Source organism: Dasypus novemcinctus, chromosome 7 (assembly GCF_030445035.2).
Source record: "Dasypus novemcinctus isolate mDasNov1 chromosome 7, mDasNov1.1.hap2, whole genome shotgun sequence".
Lineage (NCBI taxonomy): Eukaryota > Metazoa > Chordata > Mammalia > Cingulata > Dasypodidae > Dasypus > Dasypus novemcinctus.
In genome coordinates this window covers 48801194-48818165 of record NC_080679.1, presented here as the reverse complement: position 1 = coordinate 48818165, position 16972 = coordinate 48801194, and the positions used below count along the sequence as shown (strand labels likewise).

Here is a 16972-nt window from a genome sequence, read left to right as displayed (position 1 = left end):
ATAAATTAAAGGACACATATATTAAAGTACTATAAATTAAAAATAATATTGAAGAAAGGAAAATCATCGACAGACTTAACAAAGAGTTATAATCTAATAAGTATAATACAATCTACTCTATCCATATAGTCCCAGTTTAGGGGCTATGGCAACAAAAAAACTTACTTTTCCTGAAAACCAATTTGTTTCAATGTTTGCAAAAATTGCTGCTATGCTAATTTCCTTTACTTTCCATTTTAAACGCAATACTATAATTTAGCAGCAAAAATGAGCACTATACTGTATGAAACTATTCTAAAAGTGTGATTTGTGAGTATTCAATTTATGTTGAGAAAAATGAATGATAGAGGGACTTAGGTTCAAAAGACTTACCACATAGAAGTACTGTTTATGCAGCCAAAAATCCAACTAATTGTATCCTGTTGATGAATAACAAAATAAAGTACACTAAATAAGGCAGAATCTAGGGACATGCCAGAAAGAAAAAAAAAATCAGGAGAGGTGAAAGAACTCTCATATTGGGGGAAAAGCTCCTGAAAGTAAGAAATGCTCATAAATTATGATATCATTCTTAACCTAATATCATAAAAGAAAGCATGCTATAGCATCTAACACATTTCTTATAACACCTAACATATATTAAGTGCTAATTAAAAAGAAACACAGAAAATCATTGCTCTGATACTGTAAGACTAAAAAACGTTATAACAGAAAAGCTGCTACACTATCCCAAAAAAAATTTGGTTAAAAAATACCTCAGGGAAGTGGAGTGGCTCAACTGCTAGTGTCTGCCTACCATATGGAGGGCCCAGGGTTCAATCCCCAGGGCCTCCTGACCCATGTGGTGAGCTGGCCCATGAGCAGTGCTGCCATGCAAGGAGTGCTGTGCCATGGAGGGGCGCCCCCGTATAGGGGTGCCCCACATGCAAAGAGAGCCGCCCCACATGAAAAAAAAAAGCAGTTTGCCCAGGAGCAATGCCACACATAGGGAGAGCTGACGCAGTAAGATGACGCAACAAAGAGATGCAGTTTCCCAGTGCCACCTGACAATGCAAGTGGATGCAGAAGAACACACAGCAAATGGACATAGCAGACAACAGTGGGGGGGGGGGGGGAAGAAATAAATAAAAATAAATCTTAAAAAAAAAAAAAACCCTCAAATTTCAGTATGAAAGCTAATGGGAAAATAGAATTCACTTTATAAAATTTCCATAAAATGGCACTGATTGAATATATCTATTCCTTAAATTACTAATAGGATTTTAGAATTTCAATGGCCTTTAAATTCAGTTCCTTCATCCTGAATATAATGAAACTGAGATAGAAGGATGACCAGTGTAAACTAGAATTAAAGTACAATTCAATAGTATATTATGTTACAGAAATATCATTTTAATTAATATTTCTCTGTCAAAACACTCTGTGCCAGACAAATATTCTTCAACTATTTGGAGTTAACAATAATAATTCATAGCTAAAGAAAGTGAAATCAACTAGTTAGCTAGGTCTGAAAACATGAACAATAGATAACCTTTTAAATTTAAATACAGTGTACCGGTTTTCTTACCAGCATGGTGCTCTGACAGTAGACATGAGAGTAGATTTTTCTATGATTTGAGAGAGGAAATGTAAAATATATCTTGTCAGATTCCTAAAAAAAAAAAAAAGGGAAAATACTCAATGCAACTATCATGAGTGGATAATTTCATCTTTCAAAAATCCAGAAAAAGCAAATGAATAATTATTCTACTTCTATCATTCTTAGTATTCTAGTGAACTAATATTCTAGATGTGGAAGAAAGAAGATACAGATATAAAATACAAAGAAAAGAAAAAATCCTATAATCCTAAATTTGTGTTGGAAATATTAACAAGAACTCATTTCTATTTTTATTTTTTTAAGTTAAGATAAAATACATTTCCTAGCTCGGTCTACTGAAATGCCAACCAAGTAGCCATAAGCATCTCTAGTGCCCAGATTATGGTTTTCAGATACCATTTCCCCCAATGAAATGAATCCTTACTCCTTAGAGAAATAGCTGATTCAATGTACAGGGCAGGAAATATAAAAAATGAGCTGAGGGGAGTGAGTGTAGCTCAGTGATTGAGCACCTGCTTCTCATGTATGAGGTCCCAGGTTCAATCCCCGGTACCTCCTAAAAAAAAAAAAAACAGTGATGAAATATCATGTCATTCCAGACAGCAAGGAAATGATCAAAGACAAATTATCAAAGAGGGCTGTTTCAAAAAAGATTCAAGAGCCAAGCTTGAAATGGCTTCTACTGGCCAAAGACAACAATTTAGTATCAGTGGAATGAAATACAAGTATGTTTAAGACCATAAGTTCATAATAATAATGGAAAAGAAAATCACAACCTCTAATCTTTTCTGATGTACTGACAGAGGATGCTTAGGAGCCAACTCACTATTCTGATAACAAGTTAAAGGACGTGGATTTGGCTCAATGGATAGAGTATTCCCCTAGCACATGGGAAGTCCAGGGTTCAAACCCAGGGCCTCCTGACCCGTGTGATGAGCTGGCCCACACGCAGTGCTGATGCATGCAAAGAGTGCTGTGCCACGGAGGGGTGTCCCCTGAGTAGGAGAGCCCCACGCACATGGAGTGCGCCCCATAAGGAGAGCCTGCCCAGGAATGGCGCCACACATACGGACAGCTGACACAGCAAGATGATGCAACAAAAAGAGACATAGACTCCCAGGGCCACTGACAAGAATACAATTGACACAGAAGAACACACAGCGAATGGACACAGAGGGCAGACAACGGGGGGTTAGGGGATGGGGAAGGGGAGAGAAATAAATAAAAAATAAATCTTAAAAAAAAAAGTTAATAAATATAAGGCAAGACCCAAAGGTCTAAACAAGTATCACTCTTTTCCTTTACGATTTGTATTACTTTTAACAAATTTAATAGATGAAAAGCTTTTCTATATTTAGTGCTCTAGCTAATAAAAGAAAATGGAATAATAAAATTAGATCAGCATTTTACATCCCCTAATGAATTAATGACTGCAGGCATTCTTCATCAATAGCTGCAAACATCACAAAGACAGTCTAGTAAAACAAAAACAAACCTGAGTCCAATCAAGGAAAACAACTGGCAAAAGAACATGCTGAGTGACACTAAAGGAATACAATCAGTTAAATCTAGACTGTATGAAACTCTATAGAACAAATGACATGGTTTCTTCAACAAATAAAAGGGAATGAAAGAAGTATTATAATTTAAAGGTAAATAAGAGATATATCAACGAATAATAAGCAGACCTTATTTGGATCCTGATTTAAACAAATTGAAAAACAAAAATAAAAAATTTATGATGGTTATGATATTGGAAATTTGAACAATGATTATATATTTGTTATTAAGGAATTATTACTAAATTGTTTTAAAGTGGAAAAATGGTATATAGTTATTCTTCTCAAGGTCTCATTAACTTACAAAGATAAATACTAAAATGTTTTTGAAAAAAAATATCCCATTGCTGGAATACTTACATTGTAAGCTACATAGGTCCATTTCGACACTTTTACAGGAACCCACATAGATGTCCCTAAAATAAAGGAAATTTATTTGTCTTTGGTGGGGTTTTTTTGGTATATATATTAAACAATTTCCTTACTTTTAAATGCTGGCAGAAATATTTCTCAATCATAACAGGACATTAAAAAGAAGAGGTTTCCTGAACTTCGGTTATTTTAAGTCAGAAAAGCAACTGAGATGTTCTTCATATGCTTATTACCAAGTAATATTCATATCAAGTAAAGTGTTTTAAATCTAATTGGTGTCTCTAACTCTAAAGAATTATCAATAGAAGGAAATAAATATAATCCATTTTTTAAACAAGGTAAGTAACCAAGTACAGAATAGCAGGAATTATCATATTTAAAAGTGAAATTTACCAGCAAAAAATATAATCCAAAAGAAGACTGAAGAATGACTGATACTGAGAAACTGAAAGAATAGTGCAACACTTATTTTATGTGACAGAAGAACAGAGACATTTAAATCTATCTTTTTTATTTTTCTGTTTGTCATGTTTATTTTCAGGGCATTTTTGCCAGCAACATCTTACAGATAGTTTTTCTAGTTTTCCCCCTTTCTTAACCTAGATCCTCATGAGCACCATCACAGGGAAATTTAGGAGAAATCTTACAGTGTCAAAGACTTTGTTCATTAATAATAAATTACCTAAAAATAATCAGGAACACTACTTACATTTAAAATATGCTACTACCACCAACCTGTTAAGTCAGAAATTATTGCTGGATTTTCCTCAAAGTGTTTTGCTGGGTGTCTTATAAAATGGTGATTCAAAACCGACAATTTCTTCTTGGAATTTTGAGTTATCTAGAAAGATACATTGATATAGTCCATATCACTTTAATATGATAGTTCAACGAAAATTTGCTTCAAATATTAAGAACCAATATTTACTCTGGGCTTAATATGTATTAACTCATTTAATCATCACATGAACTCTTGGAGGTAGTAACCTTTTTATCTGTTTTTTTAAATACGAAAGAACTAAAAGCATAGAGAAATTAAGGACTTTGCCCAAGATTACTCAGCTAAGAGTCTGGGCTGGAATTCAAATTCAGGCAGCAAGGCTCCAGAGCCCACCTTCTTAATAGGGCCTCTCAAGTAACAGTTAAGAAAATATATTTCAAAGACTTATGGAAACAGAAGAGAACTTAAGAGATCCTCTGGTCTAGTGAACTCAACACACTAGGTTCCAAACTTAGACCAGTACCAATCTCACAACAAAGATTGTACTGGTCACTAGAGAATACATAAATTGGCAACTGTCCTTCCTTGCAAACTATTTTTATTTCTGTCCTACTTTCTTCGTGTCAAAATATCCTTTCTTTTATGAAACGATAATGAGAGCTGACAGTAGGTTTTCCCCCTGGTTTTTAAATGTTCTAGCACAATAAAAAGTTGGCAACTTTATGTGAGCTTCCCTTTTAAAGAATCTACCTCTCTATTCATATCTCAAATTTAAGCACTGAGCCTTGACAGGTTACATGATTTTCGCAGCAACCAGAGTGAGATAATGACAAAGCAGATGAGCACCAGGTATTTCCAGTCCCTTAGGAGTCACCCAGCATTTGCTCGAACATTTCCAACTTGCTGCTTTGCAAGACAGTATATTCTAATTTCAGCCACTCTTACCAGGAGTGCCCTTATTTAGGGCAAATATCTACTCCTAGTTACTTTGACATTTTAGATTGGAAGATAGCCCTTTAATAGTCTGACGACTGTTATGTCCCCTCTCTAAATAAAAACTTCTTCCACAGGTTAAACAACTTCAATACATCAACTATTTTACATGGAACTGTTTCAGTCCCTTCACCATTCTGATTGCCTCCCCTAGAAACCTGAGTCTGTTGATGTCTCCCCTTAAAACATCACTCGAAAACAGAATTTTTCTTGATATGGTATAATTAGAGTAGAGGACAATGTAACATTTATCTTCCTTAATGCAATGAATATACTATACTTCAATCAACTCAGTCTGATTTTTTATTTTTAAAGCAGTCACATCTGTTTGCAATCAGTTAAAAGCCATACATCTTTCCACCAAAACTTCTGTTAAGCCAAGATTCCTGTATCCTTACTCTCTTAAACAACTCATCCACTCACAAGTTTGCAGTTATTGATAGCCATGAAAAATTCTTCTCTAAGTCTGATTCCTTCTTTGGTAGCACATGTTTGGTGCTAATTATACTTTTTTTCCTAAGGAGGTGCCAGGGATTGAACCCAGGACATGGGAAGCAGGCACTCGACCACTGAACTACATCTACTTCCCAATGAGAGTTGGTTTTGTTGTTTGTTTTTAGGAGGTACTGGGGAGTGAACCTGGGACCTTATACATGGGAAGGAGGCACTCAACCACTTGAACTACATCTGCTCCCCTGCTAATTATACTGAGTTATATTTTCCCTGTTTATATGGTCTGCCTTCCTTTCTACTGAGACTATGTATTTCTTGAGGAGTAGGACGCATATCCTAGCTTTTTATTTACTAGTATTTATCCAATCCATTATATATAAGGAGATGGTTAATCACAACACAGTCTTGTAAGCAGTATTTTGAAGATCTAGCAGTACAGTTACCAAAAATGTCTCATCTGTACTTGAATGTGACTGTAAAATATTTATGGATTCAGAGTTATAATTTATTACATACTTCTTTTCTTATTTTTGGAATTAGTCCATGGAAAAACATGATTTATTAAAATTAGTTCTATGTACAATTTTTAAAGAATGTATCTATCAATTTGAAGTATACCTTTTCTTCATTAGTAGGAATAAGTTTTTCCTAAATCTATCAAATGATTCAAATAAAAACTGGATTTTCAATTTGAATTGATTGCATTATTGTGTCTAGTTGTGCTCAGAAGTAGACTTTAATCTTTTACCACAGTTAATTCTCACAATTATAACAATGTCAAAACTGAAAAATGCTGGGTTCTGTGACCAATTCACAGTATCAATTTAGGGTAGTTGATTTACTTCAATAAATATACTAACTAAAATAAGGTATCTCAAAAGTTGGTAAATTTAAAAAAATTTTTAATCTCTCTTTTATTACATTCTTTAGGAGATTACTGAGACTTATGGGTTGAATTGTGTCCTAAAAATGATATGCTGAAGTCTTAGGTTCCCAATACCTCAGAATGTGACCTTACTTGGAAATAGGGTTGTTACAGAGGAAATTAGGCAAATTAAACGAGGACATACTGGAGTAGTGTGGGTCCTTAATTCAATATGGCTGGTGTCATTATAAGAATGGGAAAGAGACAAGGACAGCATATGAGGGAAAAATGCCACGTAAACAGACAAACACAGGAGAGTATACCACGTGATGACTAAGGCAGGGATTGCAGCCCGCAGAGTGCCAGCAAACCACCAGAAGCTGGAAAGAAGCAAGGAAGGATTCTCCCTTATAGATTTCAAACTTCTAGCCTTCAGAACTGAGAAAATAAATTTCTGTTGTTTTAAGCAACTTATTTTTTGATACTTTAAGGCAGCCCTAGCAAATGACACTAAGTATCTACAACCCTCTCTAGTAGTGGGTATGCAGCTCTCTGAAAAGGAGGAAATATATTGACATCTCACCTGACCCCAAGAGAGGACGCTACAGTGGAAAGGTTCTAAAACACATTGATAGGAAAAGTATTACCTGCAGATCTAAAGAGAATGAGGCTACACATACTGGTCTTTCAAAGAATTGGAGCCTTCAGGGGAAAGACTCCAAAAACATCTGTGCTGCAATACTTTGCCATAATAAAAAAGATTTTCTAATACAAAAGGAACTTTTTTCCCAAAAGGAGAAGCCAGAGCAATAGTTCTCAAAACATGTTTCTATGAAACCTGAAGTACTGCAAGATGACCTGAGGTACAAGGTTGCTTAAGATGAATAATGGGGGAAGCAGACATAGCTCAACTGATAGTGCTTCTGCCTACCTACCATACGGAGGGTCCAGGATTCAATCCCCAGGGCCTCCTGACCTGCATGGTGAGCTGGCCCATGCACAGCGCTGTTGTGCGCAAGGAGTGCTGTGCCACGCAGGGGCACCCTTGTGTAGGGGAGCCCCACATGCAAGGAGTGTGCCCCACAAGGAAAGCCATCCCACGTGAAAAAAAGCACAGCCTGCCCAGGAGTGGTGTCGCACATACAAAGAGCTGACGCAGCAAGATGATGCAACGAAAAAGAGACACAGATTCCCAGAGCCACTAACAAGAATGCAAGCGGATGCAGAAAAACATACAGTGAATGGACAGAGAGAGCAGACAATGGGGGCGAAGGGGAGAGAAATAAATAAATAAATCTTAAAAAAAAAAGAAGATGAATAATGGCAATCAGTTCCCAAGTCCCAGAATAAAAAATTAATGGATAGAATTCTTTGAATTTTGGGAAAACTCTTGGTGCCCACTACTCTTTATCTGATTATAGACAAGAAAGAGATGAAAGAGTAATATATTTTGTAAAGGACATTATGATGTCCAGGTTGAATTTGGGAAATCAAAAATTTGTAAAGTTTATACAGTGAAATCTCAACACAGAGAAGGTTCAACATCTGAAGCATGTAATTTAAGTTCCACTGAAACTGGGTTATTAATTAATATATACATTTTGATCTTATCAGAAAGGCAAAGAAGCTTTTTGTTTAAATATGTTTCAAAAAGTTACAAGGATATATATATCAAAATTTAAATAGTAAAGGGAAAGAATTGGGAAAGAGGGTATCCTTTCACTTCCATTTTTACTGCAATCTATGAATTATTAATAGTGGTCAAAGTACAGAAAAAAAGATATTTCCATTTTGGAACTAATTACAGTTGAATAAGGTATAGGCTTCTGTTTTCATCAAAGTAAAAAAAGGTATGAAACCCATTACTGATATAACAAAAGCAGTCACTTTACTGAAATAATTTTTAGTTTAAAAATACATACTTGCTTAGTATCAGCATCAATAAGATCAAAGAATGCTCGAATTGTAGTTAATTGTAATTGTTTACACCTAAAGAATAAAATAAGTGTTACAAATGAAACAAATACTTTAAAAAATAAATGTAGTTTAATGACCGCAAAAACATATAAAAAAGATTTTGAATCTATCTGTAAAATCCAGTGACTACAAGAATTTCTCCTCACCCAAGTTTGGCTAAAAGTAATCAATAATTTAATTCCTATCATATTTTAGAAAATAACTGCAATTTATATTAGTCACAAGCATAAAATATCAACTGATATTGCTTAGTATATATGACATGTTAAATTATTTGTTTCTAGCACTAGTTTTATTTAATGGATGAAAAAATATTTAGTAAACTCCTTTAATATGAAGTATATTTTTTCTTTGGAGATTAAAGGATTCCAATTTTGTAAGCAACTGGCTAGTACTATCTCTCCTATTTGTTATCATGATAGGGTACTATCATAATTTGGTGATGTCTTTTTTTTTTCTCTTTTTAATCACCCCAACACCAACACCTTACATTGTCATGACACATTCGTTACAAATGTGCAAGATCATCATATTACTGCTATCTACAGTCCAGAGCTTATATTTGCTTTTTCTCCCCACTAAGAATCCTATTATTAACATGTTATATAAATACTGTAATTTGTTATAATTCATGAGAGAATGTTCTCATATTTGTATTGTTAGCCCCATTCACCATGGGGTTTGCTGTGTTATATTTGTGTATACTGCCTTGTACAATCCATCCAAAGTGTACACTCAGTGGCTCTCAGTTTCACCACAGAGCTGTGTTGTCATCAGCACAGTCCATTTCAGAACATTTTCATTACTCCAAAAGGAAACATCCCATAATTTCTTATACCCACCCCCCAATATTGACCCTTAGCACTCATATAGTACCTTCTTTGCCACTGCTGTACAAATATTAGAATATTACTGTTAGCTATAGTCCATGTTACATTAATTATATTTTTCCAATATATCTCCATATTCTTATAATAGAGGAACATTCTTACATTTAAATCATATACTTTTAATTTAAGCATGCACAATTCTATTATTTAATGGAATATTTTAGTTTCTTTTATCTCATGAATTCTAAAATTATTTAACAAATCATTCTTATTTGGCATATACCTTAAAGCAGAACCCTATAAAAGTAAAGCAAATTAAATTTTCCTGGATGGTTGACAGAACTGCCAGTCTTTCCATCATCCCTAAATCTCCTACTTTACACCAGCTATAGACAAACTATTGTGTTTTTTACAGGTATCACTGCTTGCACAACCACAGTAGAAGAGAATCTTTAAGCGAAAACACAGAGCTAGGTAAGAGTCTCTGCCTACTTCTTGATCCCTCTTTAATCTCTTATTTTCTTGTTTATATCAAGGGGACATCTAATTCTTACCTTGTTTTCCATGTGGTGCTTCCTAGAATAGCCAATGCTGCTTTGACCATATATCTGAAATTTGGTGACTGGAGAAGCGCTTAGAGTCCTACCACAAATCCATTTGATTCTGCCCAATTATGATAAACTCTAAAATCTTGGTGTCTGATGCTAGCTTCATATGAGACTAATGCTACTGCAGTGTGTTTTGGGAGATAATTTTATAGGTTGCCAAGGCCACCTTGGTCAAACTGATGTAAGACCCATTAGAACTCTAAGCCTTAAATTAACCTTTATTTACTTTGGGAAAAAAGCTACCAAACCATTCAACGCATTGGAGCCCATCAACAATTCACCAAAATAAGTTATATTAACTTACCACACTATGGAGAGGTGGTCTGTTGAGACCCAGGTTTTAGGCACTGCTGAACTCTGGAAAGAAAAATAATCCAACTTAATAAAATACATCTGTATCCCCAAAAGGTGTGAAATTCTTACAAGCTAATATTTAGAAACATGTAACGTTAGTTTCATTATATCATGATATATAGATATTTTGAAGTGATATATTCTTGTAAAAGGTGATTGAAAAACATTGTCTTTACTGCTCAAGTAAAGCTTAAATAATACTTTAAAAATTGTTAGCATCCAAAGAGTCCTTTTTGAAGTTTTATGTCTAACTTTTAAATTACTCCAATAAGAGGGTGACTTTATGTTTCTTTAATCACTCAAAGTTTATATATAAGTTACAACAGAAATGTCAGTAATTTTAGCTCTGAATAAACCACCATTTAATAGATTCTAAGATGTTATTTCTTAGTCAAAGGATGTGCATGAAAATTACCTAACCTACAGAGATTTTTTTTTTTTAAACATGACAGAGGGGAACTGTGGGAAGATGGTGACAGACTAACAGGCAGAGCTGAATGCTCTCACAAAAACAACAGAGAAAATGCCAAAAACTGTCCAAGGGACCTGCTTTGGGAGTCAGCAGACCAGGACAGTGCTACATAATTCCCAGAAGGGCAAGGGAGAGAGATGAAGAAGCCAAAAAGACAAAGGTGAGTTACTAAGTCCCCATGGCAGCGGGGAAGGACTCCTCTCATCAAACCCCAAGATATTAAGCGGGGGTAAAACTCTTGCCTCACTATAGCCAGCTGAGAGGGGAACAGACATCTTCCTCCCTGTCAGCTATTTCAAGTGAAAAGGGAGGGGGGGACGGAGTGCTTTTCTTCAGTGTCCGCTCTGAATCTCCATCCTGAAGATTCAACACAGGAATACAGGAAAGCCGAGACTAAAACACCTGCATGGAAAGGAGCGTTGACTAGCACCATCTGCTAGCTGGTCTGGAAACTCCTGGAGAAAATCTGCACCCCACTAGTGAGCCCCTGGCCGGATTTTGAAAGACTGATTTTGAAAGACTGGCAATTTTAAAGACTGAGAATAAGCTGAATCAAATATCACAGAAAAGCTGTGTTTGTGTGGAGGTGAAACAATAGGCTAGAGAGAAAAATTAGCCATCATAGTAAATTCACCAACATATTCAGATGCCTAAACATAAGCAAAAAATTACAAGCCATAATAAGAAACAGGAAGAGATGGCCAGCCAACAGAACCAAATATCCTGAAGAGATAAAAGACTTAATACAATTAATCAGTGATAATCACACAACTCTCCTAAATCACTTTAAAGAAATTAAAGAACATATGACTAAAGAAATAAAGGATATTAAGAAGACACTGGGAGAACATAAATAACAATTTGAAAGCCTGCAAAGAAAAGACAAGACACCTTACGGGAATGAAAGACACAATGGACAAGATTAAAAATACATCAGAGGCACATAAGAGCAGATTTGAATTGCTTGAAGACAGAATTAGTGATTTTGAAGACAGAACATCTGAAACGGAAAAAGACAGGAGAACAGAAAGAGAAGAGAATGGAAAAAATGGAACAAAGTCTCAGGAAACTGAATGACAACACAAAACGCACAAACATTCGCAGTAGAGGTGTTCCAGAAGGAGAAGAGATGGAAAAGGGGCAGAAAGAATATTTGAAGAAATAATGACCAAGAACTTCCCAAACCTTAAGGACATAAATATCAATATCCAAGAAGAACAATGTACCCCAAATAGAAAAAATCAGAATAGACCTACCCCAAGATAACCTACTATTCAGAATGACAATATAAGAGATAAAGAGATGATTCTGAAAGCAGCAAGAGAAAAGCAAAGCATCACATACATGGGAAAATTTGATAAGATTAAGTACCAATCTCTCATTAGAAACCATGGAGGTGAGAAGAAAGTGGTATGGTGCATTTAAGAGAAAAACTGCCAGCCAAGAATTCAGGCAAAACTGTACTTCAAAAATGAGGATGAGTTCAAAGTCTTCAAAGACAAACAAAAACTAATAAAGTATGTTACCAAAAGACCAGATTTGCAAGAGATACTAAACGGGGTGCTACAGACTGAAAGGAAAAACAAGGGCAAGAGATTTGGAAAAGGCTTTAGAAATGAAGATTATTAGAAAGGGTAAACTAAAGAATAAGAAGACAGACAAAGGAATAATATGACAACAGAGAGCCAAAGGACAAAATGGACAAAGCAATTCCAAGTTTTCAAGTAGCCCTTCACATCTATTCAATGAACCTTGAAATATGGAAAGAAGACCTTTCTTGAGCAAGAACAATTCAGGAGCAGCAGAAAGTGGCACAAAGGATTAAAAAGAGTGAATCATCAGCAGAAGTAACAGATTTCTTACCAAAGTCAATTCTTGACTATGACTTTGAAAGTGATGAGACTGCTGCTGTTTGTGCAGCTATTGCCAAGAAACAGAAGACAGTTGCAACAAATAAAACAATGGTTATTGTGTCTATTTCTGGGACCGTAGAGACTGTGAGATGGAAGATGGTGCTTCAACAACAGATGGCTCCTTTTTTTGTGTTTTTTAAATATATATTTAGAGAAGTTGTGTACCTAAAAAACAATCATGCACCATGTGCAGCATTCCCATACAACATCTCTCTACCAACACATTACATTGTTGTGGAACATTTGTTACAGGTTTATGAGATAACATCATCAAACTATTACTATTAACTATGATCTATAGCATCCTATTTGGTACATTTTTTCCATACTCCCTTACTATTAGCACAGTACTTTCTTTGACATTGATGCAAAAATATTACAATATTGCTGTTAACTATAGTAAATAAATTTTTATCAAGGCCCAATAATGGAAAATGCATAGCATGAATTTTTTGAATCTTTTTTGATTATCATTTAAAATTTTAGACATAGGGACATATATTCTGGAAAACTAGGGCAAAACTGTTTGTAAGATAAGTTTTTTCAGATGAAGCATATAAATCTAAATGTAGCACTACTGCAGTGTTTGGACTATGCTTTGATAAGTTTATACTTAAGATTAGAATTCTGAGGAAAATGTTTTTGACATATAAATTTAATTTAATACAAATTTATGGATGGATATATTTTAAAGACAACTTGAAAAGCAAATTCTTGAATAGTAAATAACTTGGTTATGTGTTATTAAAATGTTGACTCACTGACTTTTGTTTTATGATAAACAAAATATATGACTGCTTTCTCTCCTAGAAATATACTGCTGTTACTATTCACTCTGTTTTCCTTACTTCTGTGGAGTAAGTTTATCACAAGGCTTAAATGTTTTCAATATTCAGTTTGATTCAAAGTTGTGGTTTTGCAATATGTGGAATCTTTGAAAGTTCAGTCAAAAATGCATGCAAATATGAACATTCTGAAGTTTCTGTTAATTCTGATTTGTGTTTAAGTTTTTGGCTTTGAAGAACTTATAACAATGGTAGTTGCCTCCTTCAGTATTTGTTAGATGTATGAAGTTCTGATGTCACAATGATGGTTTTATTTTTTACATTACTGTAGTTAGGTTAGTCCTTACCAGAAGCAAGTCATTTTTAAAATGTGCATTTTTTTCAAGGTTCTTTTTTTTTATTGTCTTTTTTTTTAAATGCATTTTTTAAAATGAATGGGTTTTAAAGATACATTAAAATAAACTGTACTGTTACATTAAAAAAAATAGGGGATGATTGGGTGGGGGGGAACCTATGGGAATCCTTCATACTTTCAATGTAAGTTTTTTGTAATCTATAACTACTTAAAAATAAAGTTTATTATATTAAAAAAAAAACAAAATAAAATTTAAAAATGAAACAAAACGAAACAAAAACCAAACAACAACAAAAACATGACTGATCACAACACCAAAATTACCAAATCACTCTCACAATTGGGGTCCAGTCTTACTTAAGTAAGTGTTGGGAAAAAAATTCCCAGATAATTAGGATTTATACTACTGGTTAGGGACATAGGTCAAAGCCTCCTGAAAAATAAAACTATTTGCAGGAAGCTTCCTAACATTGGCACAGCACTCTTCAAGCACTAGAGACTCCTTTTTCATATCAGATAATGATCTCCTTTTTTTTTTTTTAATAATTTTACTTCATCTTTTTTTTTTTTTTAAAGATTTATTTATTTATTTAATTTCCCCCCCTCCCCTGGTTGTCTGTTCTTGGTGTCTATTTGTTGCGTCTTGTTTCTTTGTCTGCTTTTGTTTCTTTGTCCGCTTCTGTTGTCGTCAGCGGCACAGGAAGTGTGGGCGGCGCCATTCCTGGGCAGGCTGCTCTTTCTTTTCACGCTGGGCGGCTTTCCTCACGGGCGCACTCCTTGCGCGTGGGGGCTCCCCCACGCGGGGGACACCCTTGCGTGGCATGGCACTCCTTGCACGCTTCAGCACTGCGCATGGCCAGCTCCACACGGGTCGAGGAGGCCCCCGGTTTGAAGCGCAGATCTCCCATATGGTAGACGGACGCCCTAACCGCTGGGCCAAAGTCCGTTTCCCATGATCTCCTTTTGAATAACATCTTTCACACAAAAGGAGTTCATAAAGTAAAGATGATTTTATTTTTCCCAGCATCTCTCATTGCATAATCAAAAACACAATTAATTAGCTGCCATCACTAGAAATGAAAAAACAAAATGAAAATAGGAAACTAACAGCATAGATGCAAGATAATTTACATAGTCCCTAAAATGCCTCTTTAATGAGTAAACTAAAAAAATTAGGCATTTGTAACTTCTAAGGAATCACTATTACCCTTGTATTCTGCAAACGGCAACATGTCCTTGGATTCTATTTTCTGAAATAGAAGGAAACTATAGCTTACTTGTTGAACTTATAAGCATCTGGTATCATATTTAGGAATTATTGCTGACAGCTAAATAAAAAAATTGAGAGAACCAGAGTTCATGAACATTTAGTTCATGATCTTGTGGTAAAAACTGCTGTATATCTACCAAAAATCAATTCTTCCCTTCTTGTACTCTAGGCTAGACTACATCTACTAGCTTTTCTTGTTTTAAGGTGTGTCTGAATTTTCTCTAATGGTATGTGAGCTGTATTGAGGTGTACCATTTCCAGGCTCGATAGAAAAAACTTCCTCTGATGTTCCTCGCCATACTCTTTCTTTCTTCCTGTGGGTTAAAATAGCAATGACTAAAGCAAATTGAAAATAAAGCATTCAAGATGGAGATGCCTGCTGTCAGCCTGAGTCCCTGAATGGGACCCTTTGAAAAACAACCTTCTAGGACAGTTAGGTGAATAAAATGTAAGCTTGTATTGGGTTTAAGCACCAATACCTGCCTGGGTGTATAATTACAGCAGTTTAGCCTACCCTAATAATACAATTTTGTTCTCTATTTTAAAAGGGCTTTCTAGTTCCAATGGCTGGATATGTCATATAACTGCCTGAGATAATCATTTAAAAATTTTTATTTTTAAATAATTGTTTTTTGAAAGTAAACATATCTGCAGGTATATAAAAGACTGTAGACTATTTGGGGCTAAAAAACAAAATAAAACCCAGGATATACAGTAACTAGCTTTGAGAAAATTCCATAAGAAGCAAAATGTTTTCATCAGAGATAAATATAAGCTGCCTTGAAAACAATTCACGTGAAATGGGTTAGAAAAGAGGGAAATACACGCACACACATAGTCATAGAATTAAAAAGATTAAAAAATTCTTTTAAAAGATAAGTTAAAGAACGTGTTATCAATACACTATCATCTATCTCTTAGACTGCTCCACACCAAGTCTAGGAACAAATAATTTTTATTTGATTAAAACATCTGTTTTTACTAAACAATCCACATTTAGTTTTTGAGGAATTTGAGTAATCTCTACCCAAAATATTCAACCAAATAAGATTAATACTACTAATAATGAGGCTTCAGAGATCTATAATTTAGTTGGTAGCTGGCTACATTCCAAGTATTCCAGCTACAAATAAATGAATAGTAGATAATAGAATAATTTAACAATTTTTGTTCTATAAATAGCAGGCATTCGATCTGCTTAATGAATAAACAGCAATCTAAGGTGGGGCAATAGTAGATGAAAAGAGCAAAGATGTATCTATGAAGAGGGGTGACTTTCTTTTTTTTTCCTTTTTTGTGGTACCAGGGCCATGGAATGAACCCGGGACCTCGTATGTGGGAAGCTGGTACTCAACCACTGAGCCACATCAGCTCCCCTGAGTTGGTTTTTCATTTGTTTGCCTTTTTTTTTTTTAGGAGGCACTGGGGACTTAACCCAAGACCTCCCATGTAGAAAGCAGGCACTTAACTGCTTGAGCCACATTCGCTCCTGAAGCAGTGACTTTCTAAGACCCTCCTAAAAAGCAAAGGGACAGAAAACACCACACAGATTTTCTCTTTAGAAATTAAACTAGGTTACATTGGGAGACAATGTATATACTGAGTTGAGAGGTTAAGATCTTAACTGAAGACTTCAAGTTTAAATATACAAGAAATAATATCAGTCCTAAAAGGAAACCTGAACTCACCTTACACAGGCTATATATCCCAATTAAAGAACAAATTCTTCATGTCCTACCAGGGAAAAATAATTAGCAAACTAACTAGTAAGGAGTCTGTTTCTACTTAATACTATCAAAGCTTATCATTGGTAAAACTGGTAAACTTTCATTGAATTTTAGCATT

The 16972-nt window shown here is 34.9% G+C and overlaps 1 protein-coding gene across 2 annotated transcripts in view; it reads right to left on the bottom strand.

Moving 5' to 3' along the window:
• PGAP1 (post-GPI attachment to proteins inositol deacylase 1) overlaps window positions 1–16972 on the bottom strand; it is an 85244-nt gene that overhangs the window by 32602 nt on the left and 35670 nt on the right. For both annotated transcript variants that reach the window (XM_004468493.3, XM_058300415.2), the window contains 6 exons: window positions 10283–10335; window positions 8486–8552; window positions 4267–4372; window positions 3520–3575; window positions 1568–1651; window positions 373–419 (listed from right to left, as the gene is read on the bottom strand). In XM_004468493.3, the coding sequence (XP_004468550.2) occupies window positions 373–419; window positions 1568–1651; window positions 3520–3575; window positions 4267–4372; window positions 8486–8552; window positions 10283–10335 (413 nt within the window). The remainder of the gene's footprint in view (window positions 1–372; window positions 420–1567; window positions 1652–3519; window positions 3576–4266; window positions 4373–8485; window positions 8553–10282; window positions 10336–16972) is intronic.